The 12,995-nt window shown below is 34.0% G+C and overlaps 1 protein-coding gene across 1 annotated transcript; it reads right to left on the reverse strand.

The window, feature by feature from the left end:
* Window positions 1–5,226: 5,226 nt before the first annotated feature.
* On the reverse strand, window positions 5,227–11,206 carry LOC143583527 (double-strand break repair protein MRE11-like). The gene is made up of 22 exons (XM_077065812.1): window positions 11,156–11,206; window positions 10,440–10,575; window positions 10,187–10,344; window positions 9,782–9,872; window positions 9,560–9,679; window positions 9,414–9,482; window positions 9,226–9,317; window positions 9,016–9,118; window positions 8,829–8,936; window positions 8,682–8,744; window positions 8,540–8,611; window positions 7,815–7,892; window positions 7,678–7,740; window positions 7,530–7,590; window positions 7,363–7,445; window positions 7,174–7,287; window positions 7,016–7,093; window positions 6,876–6,941; window positions 6,002–6,258; window positions 5,809–5,929; window positions 5,525–5,725; window positions 5,227–5,467 (listed from the first exon to the last, which is right to left on the reverse strand). Exons 1-22 carry the CDS (start codon window positions 11,170–11,172, stop codon window positions 5,435–5,437), a joined length of 2,184 nt encoding a protein of 727 aa, XP_076921927.1. The 5' UTR covers window positions 11,173–11,206; the 3' UTR covers window positions 5,227–5,434.
* Window positions 11,207–12,995: the final 1,789 nt, after the last annotated feature.

A 12,995-nucleotide genomic window follows, 5' to 3' on the forward strand; every position in this document is an offset into this window, starting at 1 on the left:
CAATTTCTAAGTCAAACTTAACTTAACGTAGGGAAATAGCGTCTCTTTGATGGAACAGATGCATGTAAAGCTAGAAAGTAGCATGAACCGGTTCTCAGTCAAATCGAATCAAACTGAATTTAACGAAGGGCAAAAGCGTTTTTCTTTGATTGAACAGATGCGTGTAAAGCTAGAAAGTGGCATGAACTAGTTCTCAATCTAATCGGTCAAAGAACTGTTAGTGATTTTAATGTAATTAAGGATTTACTTGTTGATCAAGTTAATTGTAATATAAATCTATATAAGTTGTGTGCGGAGTATGTTTTCAACAATGTAGTCCACATGTATATATACTTGTACTAGTTGTAATTGTTGATGAATTATAAATAGAAGAATGATGATGGTACATTATGTCTATTCATTATGATCATTCATAACAATTTTATATCTACTTTGTTTTATTTACTTATTTTGACTTTATTATAACTAATATTACACTATTATTATTCTAATAATTTTTACTATTATATTGTGTTTCTTTTCTTATAATAATTATTTTTATGCTTTTTATATATAACAATTTGCAAGCTACTAATAACTTTATTGTAAATTGGAAATAAATAATCTTACGTTTTATGTATTAACTGATAATAATCTCACCTTTAAAAATTACTGCTAACGGCCTAACATTTCAACTATTTTTGTCTCAATGGACCTCCATTAAAAAACATTTAACATCGTTAAGTTATTTTTTCTGAGCTTCAAACCGATATTTTAGGACTTCTGATCGGAAAAATGATACAAGTCGACTAATGTAAAACTTATCTCAAAACAGTTATTCAAATGGCTTAATTTATGTTAATTGAAAATTCAAACACTCGAATTGAAACACTGTTTCTTCGTTTGGATCACCGTTTCAAAAAGGTTTAACTCAGTCAACTCGTATCATTCTTCCGATCAAACTCCCTAAATCCTCGGTTTGAAACTCGAAAGAAAAAAAAAACTTAACGACGTTAAGTGTTTTTTAACGGGTGTTCATTTAGACATAAATAGTAGAAAGGTTGGAACGTTGGTACTTGCTAGTGATTTTTAAATGTGAGATTATTATCGACTAATACATAAAAGATGAGATTATTTATTTCCAATTTGCTTAATTTTACTAATCGCAATTTACCAACTTTTTTTAATTTCAGTTTCACCCTGTTTAACTCATTAAATCTTTTTAAAACTCTCCATTTATCATTTAATTTTATTTTTCTATAATAACTTATCTTCTTTCAACGCACATCTATACTAACTTTTTTCTCAAAATTTCAATACAAATTTGTTTGAAAACAAATTTATGTTCAAAATAAATTACTTTTTGGTATTGCTAATGAGTTACGCACACAGATCTAGGGATGAGCCGGTACCGACCGGTCTCGGTTCTGAAAATTGCGGATTCTTGGTACCGGTACCGGTACCAAAATATTCGTTTGGTACCGGTACGGGACGGGACGGTACCGGTATTTAAGGTAAAATTTCGGAAAAATTTGGGAATACCGGTTCCGTACCGTACCGGTACGGTACCAAACTCAAAACGTTGGTACCGATTCGGTACCGGTACCGATACCAGTCCCGAATTTGCCCATCCCTACACAGATCAAATTATAGATATACTCGTCAAAATATTAAATGACCTAAATCAAAATAATATAGTTTAAAGATTTTAAAATTTATTTATTTGCTTTTAAAAAAATAAAAGACATCTCTACGAATTCAAAATCCACTATTAATCTTTATTTCTATAACTACATCATTAAAAACACCTTATATTCTCTATTTTATTAATTAAATATTTTTTTTTTATATTGTATCATTAATTAAATAAATAGTGTTTCTTTAAATTTAAATTTTTTTTCAGAAAGTCAATACAATGGTTTTTTTAACAAAACTCAAAATGACAACGGCCGAATCTTGATTTAACGCGACGCCCCGTGGTTAGGTCTCGAGAAGCAAGTCGCAAAGATGAATCGCAGAAGCAGCAGTTGACATTTTTGATCTCATTCTTTCTTTCTACTTGAAATGGCATCCAAAACGAATAATCGAGTGGCTGAAGTAATCAATAATACAGAATCATCATCAAATCATTGGAAGTTTCTGGTAAATTCAAACTCCTCGTATCGTTAGGGTTTATAATAATAATAATAATAATGCCTAAAAGTCTTACACCATGAAATTGCAACTCTAGTTTGAATCATTGTTTTTTACAGTCCGCAGTCTTGCTATTAATCGGATTGGAATTTATTTCAAATACTCATATCTGTACCAAGTTTTATATATAAATAAATTTTTCATTTTTGACCAAATAGTCTGAGATAAGATTCTATGGTAATTGCATATATTAGTTTGGTCAAGGAATTAACCTATGATGATGTTTAAGTGCTTCTTTTTCATTAGAGATAATAAGTGGCATTTTGTATTCATACAACTATGTCAACCCGGTGTCTTGCAGGAAGAAATTGACGCACCCATGTGGGCTGACCTTACCGTATGTGATTCGAACAATGACGAAGCGTGAGTATCTCCTGTTTCTTTTATTTATTTATTTATATATACTATGATGCTGGAGGTGATTGTTGAAGCCCGTGTTATTCTTTTTTGTGTGTTGCAGTGTTGACGCATGGTTCAACGTATGCCATGAGTAAGCGTCTTTGACCTCCTTTATGTTTTAGATTTTTTTCTCATAATCTGGAGCTGATCTTTGTATACGTTTGTGGTATATCTATAGGTTCCACCAGCGCTCGTCACGCCAGTTAGTTTCTAATGTTTTTGGTTCTGCAAACTCGACAAATATACAAGAACCACCCTCTCCAAAACTCCCAGCCTCGGTCTCAAAATCAAGAGGCAAAAACTACAAAATCAAACGGTGGGAACAAAGAAAGTACAAGGCTGTCCCCAACAAGCAACATCCAGTCAAAACCTTAACTAAAGGGTCTTCTATGAACACGGGATCAAACAAGAGAAAGCCAATTTCCAGAACTGGAATATTAAAGGAAAATCAGGAACCGAAAGCATGTTCCAGTGTTGAAAGTAGTACTAGTGATCTTGCAAAACAAGAAGGTGAAAACAGCTCAACTAGCACTTTGACATCTGATCACAGTAAACACCAAGAAAAGAAATGTTTGGCGGAATCTTTTCAAACATCAAGCGAAACCAGTAAACTCTTGGCATCCTTGAAGATCAATCTCAGAAGAAGTTGTGCCACAAGACCAGCTGCAAGAATGGTGGTAGCTAATGGTAAGAGGTGCTCAGAAGGCTCTTCAAGTAACTCGAATGTGGATCCCACTAAAAGTAAGAAATACATTCTTCGGGATGCACAAAACAAACTCACAACTCTGAAGGATGCCACTAAAATTGTTGGCTCTAAAGTAACAACCAAGGGAAATGTAAGCAAACGTTATATGTAATGGTTTTTACACGTTTTATGGTCAAGTTCTAATACTTTAATCTTGCAGGTTCAACAGCTTGCATCAGTTGGAAAAGTTTTTATGCCATGCAACAATAATAAACAAAATCAAACGGTTGATAAAGAAAATGAGAGAGTAGGTATTGGAAAGCGTACTGCTTCTCTGGCTACTACTAAAGAAACAAAGCCAGCAACAATGGCTAAATGTGTGAAAGACAAATCTAGTGTTAAGACGGCTCAACCTATCATGCCTGTACCGAAAGCAGCTTCTAAGGAAGATATGACACAGAAGAATGGCACTAAAAAACTTATTGGTGTAAAGGTATTCAATTCATATTGTCGATGTACCGTGATTTTTAGTTTAGTCATACTATCATTATGTTAATTTAATTCTTTTTTGGTTGCAGGAAAAGATAGCCAACAAAAGCAGGGATGGCGATACTGCCAAACCGGCCAGAAAGGTCTACTTTCGGTAGCAGAATTTGAGAAAGGTGTATAGTGTAAACATCTTGTTTGGTTAAAATCAGGGCTGGAGTTTCTTGGTAATGATAACATTTTGGTCTGGAAGTGACATGTGTCAATTTAGTTGGGAGGGATGCAATTTTGGTCTTACTTGCTAGTATCCTAATCCCATTTATGGTTCAGTTTCACAGTTTGCATATGTCAATTTAGTACATTGTCTACTTGGTAGCCCTGAAACTTTTGAAAACCTTGAATTTGACATCATATGGCTTCTTGTTTCAGTGTATCTTCAGTTGATTAGTAGGATTTTACATCTATATTTGTGGTCCTCATGCTTGGGCCAATTAAAAGTATGTAAAATAATTACTGTTCCTATTAAAAAAATACAAAAAATTTTAATGTAAACCCATTACTATAAGAGGAGTACAAATCAGGTTACTTCACAAACCCCTTCTGGGTTGAGTTAAACATGGACATAGTTGGAAGCTTTTTTTTCTGAGAGGGAAAGGATGCACAGGATTCGGGTTTGTAACCAAGTTCCCAACCCGATTGCAACCTGTTAATTGGGGTTGGTTTGAAACCGGTTTCAGTCACATCAATTTCAGTTTCCAAATCGGTTTTTTTTTCTTTTACACCAGGGTCTACTGACTTCCAAAGTAGTCCTTTTACGTTTCATCATAAAAGGTTACCCTTTCTTTCGGACATTTTGATTTCCGTTCTTTCTAGCAATCATATTTTTTAAACCAACTAATACACGCTCAAAACCCAGCCCTATATCTACACATTTTTTAAGCGACTAGAACCCTTAATCATTTGGGGAGGAACACCCCTTGATGCCACTAGGCTACAAGCGCTTTGATTATCGGTCATTACTTAACCGAGAAAAAATCAGCACGAGATCACTGAATCTATTTCTTTTAATTGATGCTTTTGATGCAAATTATTAGAGGTGCACAAATCAGGTATTTTTATAAACCAGTTTCTGGTAGAGAACCGGTTTCGAGTTTGGTCAACAAAGACAAGAACCCCGGGTCGGGTAGAAATCAATTCTGTTATGGTCGGGTTTTTGATAACCTTGACCGACTTTTAAGCGGTTTTTAGCCCGGGTTGAGCCCGGCTTTTACAAGATAGAGGTGGAACCAACTCTGGTTTGGTTCCGGGTACGATTTCTCCAAGGAATTGAAACCTGATTTGTACCCACGGATCAGGTAAGACAGGTCCAGCTCGGGGTCTGATACGCCGAGTCGCGTCGGGTCCGGAACCATCTTTCATGCCAAGTCTACAAACTAAGGTCAACTTGCGGCCTCAGATAGCTACAATGCTTTATAAAAATGAATTCAAAGCAGCCACTGTAAATCAACATTATATGTCAAAATGCAGAAACCATATTTGACGACTTACAAAACAAGCTCAAACTTTAGCTTTACATGGTTCACATCTTTTTCCGTTACCAACTCACAAACTCTGGTCTAACCATTTTCATTACAGATGCTTGATTGTACATTGAAAACCCACTAAATAAAGACAAACCCTTGCTTATGCTTGCTACCTCCTTAAGGCACCATAGTTCCTTGTCACCTACACAGAAAACAATTAGATTGAAAGAACTATTTAATTTATAAAGTAATCACTTACCCTTGGTTGAGACTTGTTCGTTCTCTTTGGCACATCATCATCGTCGTCGTCATCATCATCTTTACTCATCATCATTCGTTGAATTGAAGATGAAGTATTATCTGATTTCCTTCCCCTCTTGGCACCAGTGGTGCCCCTGCCTCTTCCCCTTGCGGGACCCCTTTTCCTACCCTTACCTTGCTGCATGCTCTCATTATCATCCTTCAAAATAATCAAAGCGTCAACAGTTTACAAAAACAATGTTAATACAATTATAATTCAATACAAAATGTTATTATTCACACCGAACTGTCACGAAGCTCATTAATTCCATACTGAACCGGTTCATCGTCTGAATCAGAATCAAAGTTCTCTTCATCAGCTGCTATGCTTTGAACAGAAGCTGATGCAACAACTGATGCTGACCTGGCAACAAATAGCATAACTATGTTCAACTGTTCAATAGACTTCAATAAAATAATGATAATAAAATATTACCTCTCAGAGCGACGGGACATGAAAGTTGCATCGAGAGTCATCTGCTTTAAACTACTAGACCCCCTACCCCTACCCCTACCCCCTCTTCTAGAAGGAGTCTTACCAACTTCAGAAACATCACGAGCGGATTTAAACGGTTGTAATGACCCTTTTTTACCTCTGGCCGTTGACTTTGACCCATAAAGTTGTGTTGTATCCTCATCATCACTAAAAGAAACCGCACTTCCAGTTCCCCCAGGAGCTTTATTCACCATATTCTGCATGAGTGTATAGCCGAAAATGATTTCATTTATAAAAAAATAAACTAATCAAATAGGCACAAACACAAAGACCTATAAACGAACCGAATGTTCAGTGAACAGTTCATGAGCCGTTCGGCGGGAAGTTTGTTTATGTTCGTTTATTTAATAAAACATTAACACATTTTTTTTTCATTTAGTTAAACTAACGAACATGAATGCGTGTCTCACTCGTTCATTTATGTCCGCGAACATTAGTTTACACTCATTCATTAAACCTCATTGATGTTCATTTCTTAGTTTACGTTTGTTTAAGTTCGTTCTTTAATATATTTATTTAAAACTTTTTGACCAGTTACAACTTAGTCTAGTTTTAATAACTTTTTAGGCCCAACACAACTAGTTTTAGCTTAGTTAAGTTCGCTCATTTGCATTCGTGAACCGTTCGATTATACTGTTAACGAATGAACATAGACGAACGCAAGCTGTTCACTTTCTTAACGAACGAACATGAACAAGAGAACCTCTTTGTGTTTAATTGTTCATGTTCAGTCGTTTGTTTGGTTATAGTTAACAAACGAACACGAACATAGACAAGCCTAGAAACACACCAATAAGTTAGGATGTATTATTACCTCCAGCTGAGAACTAGATGTAAATAGTTGATCATCTTTGGATCTGGATCTTCCTTTCACACGCTCCTGCATATATTTAAATATTTTATTAAAATATGTACATTTAAATACCTGACTTAAATTAAGAGTTTAGCTCTTGCCTCTAAGCAGTTTTCAACTTTTACAATTATATCTTCAACTTCAATTTTCATATTATCTGGATCCCGAGAAATAGTTTTCTGCATGTAATCAGATCATTTAGATAAATGGTGGTAGTGTTGACCAGATATTCTTAAAAATAAGTTGGAATATTGCTTACACGGGTTTCTTCAATGTTGTATTGCAAACAAGAATAAAAGGCCATCTTGTCATCCTTGTTAATAAAATTCTGTAATGCTTCATCTAAATCATTCACAGGGAGAATCTCCATTTTCTGCAAGTATTGTTCATATTATGAGCACATAATATACGTCATATACAAAAACTTAAAAGATATTTGACTGCATACCAGTTGACTTTCAGCGACTAAAGCTTCAATGTTTTGTTGATTCAGTTCTTCTGGTCGAAGTCGTTCAGTATCCTTAAATTTAGCTAAATTCAAAAAAATAAATGATTAACCAAAACACATAATTATAAAAAATGAAATGCATGAAGCCATAATATATCTTTACTAACCTTCACCCTGAGCTTTCTTTGAAGCTTTTGAAAAGATAAGAATATCCTGGGGATTAGCAACCTACAATTTATATAAAATGTTATTTTCTTGAAAAAATACAAGGTTTCATGTAAAATTTACTTTACATTACATGATAAAAGAAAATACCTTGCCCACGTACTTTTGACCAAATCTTTGAGGATTTATGGTCATGAAACCAGAATAATCAACCTGACAATATACTCATTAAACTCTTAATTCCAATTATTATTATTGTTATCATTTTTTCAAGTAAAATGGAGTACCTTTACACGGATAAGTGGAAGCGTGGGCTCCGAACTTCTAGAATCTCTTCGGTTAGACTTTTCTATTAAACTGTTTACCTAAATTACATAAAAGTCAGCAACATAATTCATACAACTAGGACTGTAAACAAATTGAACATTCAGTGTACAGTTTGTGAATCGTTCGACACCAAGTTCGTTTATTTAATACACGAGCAAACATGAACAAAATAGTTTGTTCATTTACTTAAACGAACGAATGTGAACACATGCCACGTCCGTTCATTAATGTTCGTGAACGCTCTTTCGTTTATGTTCGTTAGTTTACGTTTGATTAAGTTCGTTCATTTATGTTCGATAATATATCCTTTTAATCTTTTTGGCACATTACAACTTAGTCTAGTTTTAACAGCTTTAGGCCCAACACATTTTCTTCACATCACTTTTAACTAAATTTAGCTCACTTATGTCCGTTCATCTATATTTACTTATCATTGTTCGTTTACGTTCGTGAACCATGCGTTTATACTGTTAGCAAGCGAACAAAAACATGTTCATTTTCATAACGAGCAAAGATATACAAAATAACCCTGTAAGTTTAATTGTTCTTGTTCGATCATTTGTTCGGTTAAAGTCAAGTGAACACAGGCATGCTCCGTTCGTGTTCATTTGGTTCGATTTCAAATCTACATACAACATCATAACACCATACTATCTGCAGAATTTCATGAACAAGAATTACTTACCACACTGTCCAAATGCTTGAGAATTGAATTTTGATCGTTTGGATCAATGTCTGATTCATCCTTTAATACTACCTGAATCAGAAACATTAAGCAATTGAAAAAAATTTATAATTAAAATAAATAATTAATGATATTAACTTACCTCTTTATATTCAAAAGGCCTTACAGAATGTAGTGGTATCTTGGTCGGCCGATATTGATTTGCCTGCATATAAAAAACCTTAACGATTGGAATCCAAATAAATTATATAATAAAAAATGGTAGCTTTTTTTTAATTGTTGAAACAACCTTGATTTCTACCAAAAGTACATGTTTCGGTTTTGATTCCCCATCAATAAGTGATGTTGCAACCGAAGAGCCCGGTTGAGTAATGTGGAACCCCATACCAGGAACTTCCTATTAATATTGAAATGAATCTTTAGTCACACTCATATGGGATACATTACACTAAAAAAGATTGACTTTAATTTTTCACCTGAGGATCAACAAGACATTCATGTTCATGCCCCCAAACTATAAAATCAAGAAACCGAGGTAAAAAGTGCTCATTTATGGCATTCTTAGGATTTGTCTTCACTCTGCATAAAAAGATACAATTTAGTTATTATGATATGATGTATCAAACAACGTTTCGTATATATATAACAAGTTTTAGCGATGATACACTTTAAATATCATTAATAACCTGTTTTGATGAAGTACTAGAATGTTGAACCAGTCTGACACTTGGCAATCATCTTGAGGTTCAGGACGCATCCATTGTACAGCATGCGGAGTCTATCATTTTCAAGCAAACAAAAGTTAGAAAAAAAAACATAAAGACCAAATAATGGTTGAAATTAGTTGTAAAATAGTAGTTATTGAGACATGAACCTGAAACATTCTATTCAAACGTTCATCTCTAATATTTCCAAGGCCGTATAGGGCAACAGAAGTTATACCCTGTAAGTCATACAATATTATGAATTATGTGAATGTATTTAATACCTTCGAACTTAACAGAAGAATTTATTGCAGACCTTTTTTATAAGAATCGGGTAGAGAGTGATCTGCCCAACCCCAGAACCTCCAAGAACCATTTTTCCAAAATAGTTTACAAGATTGCATGCTGAAAGTATATCAACTGCAGAAAGGTTATCCTGTAATGAAATCAGAATTCAAATCACAGCAAAATTGATCATTTTTATAATACGAAAACAATATCATAAGAAGAATTATGTGTCATGTACTATAAGGATTACCACTCCAGCAGGGTCATCATGATTTCCATGTATACTGAACACTGGCAAGCCAACATTGAAATGAGGATCTTCATAGTTAACATGGCCAAACCTGTTCAGATTGAGAAGTTTAAAAAAAACAATCTAACTAGAACTATGCCACTAAAGTCAACTCAAGTCAACCGCACGGGCAGAGAATGACTTTGGGGGTGTTTGGGATTCCTTATTTTGCCTCATTATAACTTTTCATTAAGTTAATAAGTTACAAAAGTGTAACTTATGGAACTTTTTCTCTCACAATATAAGCAATCCCAAACACCTTGTTACTTTTCAAAAAGTTTATAAGTTATAAGTTGGTGAAAATAAGCAATCCCAAACACCCCTTTTGTATTTGTAGGAAGAATGCTAGTAAATATAGATCATTACACATTTGCAAAGTTTATAGTCTGGTCACTGACAACTTGGAACTGCACCGGTTTATCATTAAGACAATATCGACGCAGAATCTCTATTGTTTTCACTAATGTCGTCCTTGATGGCTTGTTTTCATGAAAAAGATCACCACCAAGTAGTACGAAGTCCACCTAATATTCAGATTAAATATTAGATCTTGTCTAGTTAAAAGTTATGATACTTATATGATGTAATATTAGAAAAAATGTAGTTTCTGGCTTCTTACCTTTTTCTGCTCTGCTATGGAGCAGATTTCTTCAAAGGCTTGAAACGAGTCATGCCTACGAACCTCGTCTTTTTCCATATACCCCAAATGACAATCGGTGGCAACAAGAACACGAACCGTGTTGCTAGTATCCTCCCTATATCATACACAATAATCCATAAGAAAAAAGCACATCAAGAATTGTAGGTCACATGAAAATGAATTAAGGTTCATAAGTAGTTTAAAACAATTAGGACTCACTCTAATTAATTAGTTGCAAAATGAACTCTAAATCAACGCTAGGGGTGTGCACAGTTCGGTTCAATTCAGTTAGGTTAATAGCCTCAACCAAATTAACCAATCGTTTTCGGTTAATTGGTTCAGTTTATTCGATTATCATTTCGGTTAATAACCAAAGTCAAACTTTGGCTAAGATTTTTACCTAGAAATACATGAAATGGATGCATAAATACATGAAATGAAATTCTAAGTACATGCAATGGTGGAATAAATACATGAAATGGAGGCATAAAGGCTAGAAATATATGAAAATACGAATTGTTCAGTTCGGTTAATTTCCGTTAACCGATGGTACCGATAACCGCTTTTCGGTGAATTCAGTTATCATATAATTTCGGTTTCGTCCGTTTTTGGTTCAGTTCGGTTATTGCTTCAAAGTTTGATAAGCATCTACAGTGCAAGGTAAAGTTTCTAATAATAATATATAGAAGGTTAACCTTGATGCATCAGCCATGACACTAGAGTTTGAGCTTGTTAAACCCTACAATAACACAAATGAAATCAACAATCAGAATAATAATAACAAAATGTTAATTAAAACAGAAGCGATAATAATAAAAATAATAACAACAACACAAATTAAATACCTGCATTTCTATACAATAATAATAATAATAATAATCGAGCATCAGAGGTAAAACCCTAACTCAGCTATATAAAACTTAACACACAATCAATTGACTATACAAGCAAGTAGACTTACTCTAGTGGAGTCTCAATCACTAGTAACATGAAATTGAAAGCCTTCACGAATGAATTCAGGCAACACTGGCGGGAATCTGATTGAAGAAAACCCGAGTCCGATTCTTTTACGTCCAAAATCACACGGGGGCAAAGTTTTTTTTATTCTTTTTGGGCTAAAATGTTAAAGAGGCCTGTTATTATTGTATGGGCCATTTTTATCAAGTTACATAAAGTTCGGTTCAAACTTCAAATACATGGTCTTCTGATTATTAAATTAACAAGTTGTAGGGAGGGTACCAAACAGACTCTGATTGAACTCAAACTAAGGGCACTAAAACCGTCTCGTCGAACTCTACGATATTGAATTTTAGGTTTTTTGCTTTCGATATCAATTTCTAACTTGTAGTTCAAATACATAGTTTTATCCATTGTGTCTTTGCACTCCTCCTAAATTTAGGAGACTGTATGATACTTAACCAAGTTACATATTGTAAGTTATTTTTTAATATTATTATAATTATCTGAATTTTAAAATTTGAAAGAAGCGCATCGTTGTAAAATCAAACGCTTACAAATCTCCAAAATTATATAGAATAATTTGCTTTGTAGTTTGTACTTTGTACCTACCATCCTGTCTTATTTTCTGGTATGTTGCGATTTTCCAATGTGCATGATTGAGGTTATGATGCGAACATCAACCAACATAAGTAATATCTTAATGTTTATAAACATGCTAATTTTTACATTGACCATGGACGTTTGTGACTATATTCATTTGTTTGGTTATTTTGTTTTATCAAAATATGATTGATCAAGTTATAGTTATCTAGTCGTTTTTTTAAGTATTTTCCTACATGAATGGGTCTTATGGATTTTTTTTTTCCTTTTTCAGTTATATTTGCTTTTGTAGCATAGTGTTGAACCTGAGGTAGATGTGGAATCTTAACTTTGGTTGAATATTGGCCTACCAGTCATAAGATGGTATGAATCTTAACTTAGGTTGAGTTTCTTGATCTACTAGTGAAGCATGCTGTACATAAAAGAATAAAATAAAAAGAACAGATTATTGCTGTACCTAATAAGTTTAACAGGGTTAACAACATAGTGTATGTTAATTGTGTGACACTCGTCAATTTCAGGTTAACTCCGTTAATCCAAACTCCGCCAATTCAAACTTAAATCACTTGATCTATAACGCACATCTCATTACATTTAAACTAGGGTTTTAAATGACGCTTGACAATCACTACACATGTAGTCTTTCGGGATTACACCGAAACGCAAACGAGTTGACTCAAACCATTGGGGAACAAACGACAAACATCAAAACAATAAGTATTTGATAATTATTTGTTAGGTTTATGTATTATTTGATAATTATATGTAGAACATTAACTCAAGATGCAAAAGTCTATTTTATGCTAGAAATTTAATAACTGGAAGTAGAGGGGCCATTGTGTATCATAATTATTATTAATTAATAACAAAACCCTACACTCCCTTCCCCCCTCCCAAACCCGATCGACCTCCCCCCTCCCTCTCTTCTTGGCTGCCGTCACATCACACACACATACATACAACCTCTTTCAAGTT

Source organism: Bidens hawaiensis, unplaced genomic scaffold (assembly GCF_021521415.1).
Source record: "Bidens hawaiensis isolate Kalapana, Puna unplaced genomic scaffold, B.hawaiensis_p1.1 tig00032451_1, whole genome shotgun sequence".
Taxonomy (NCBI): Eukaryota; Viridiplantae; Streptophyta; class Magnoliopsida; order Asterales; family Asteraceae; genus Bidens; species Bidens hawaiensis.

Coding starts and splice junctions, on each gene's coding strand:
- LOC143583527 (XM_077065812.1), bottom strand. Junction 7,288..7,362: donor TAGTCGCTGAAAGTCAACTG/GTATGCAGTCAA, acceptor CAATACTTGCAG/AAAATGGAGATTCTCCCTGT. Junction 5,468..5,524: donor CGAACAAGTCTCAACCAAGG/GTAAGTGATTAC, acceptor TTTTCTGTGTAG/GTGACAAGGAACTATGGTGC.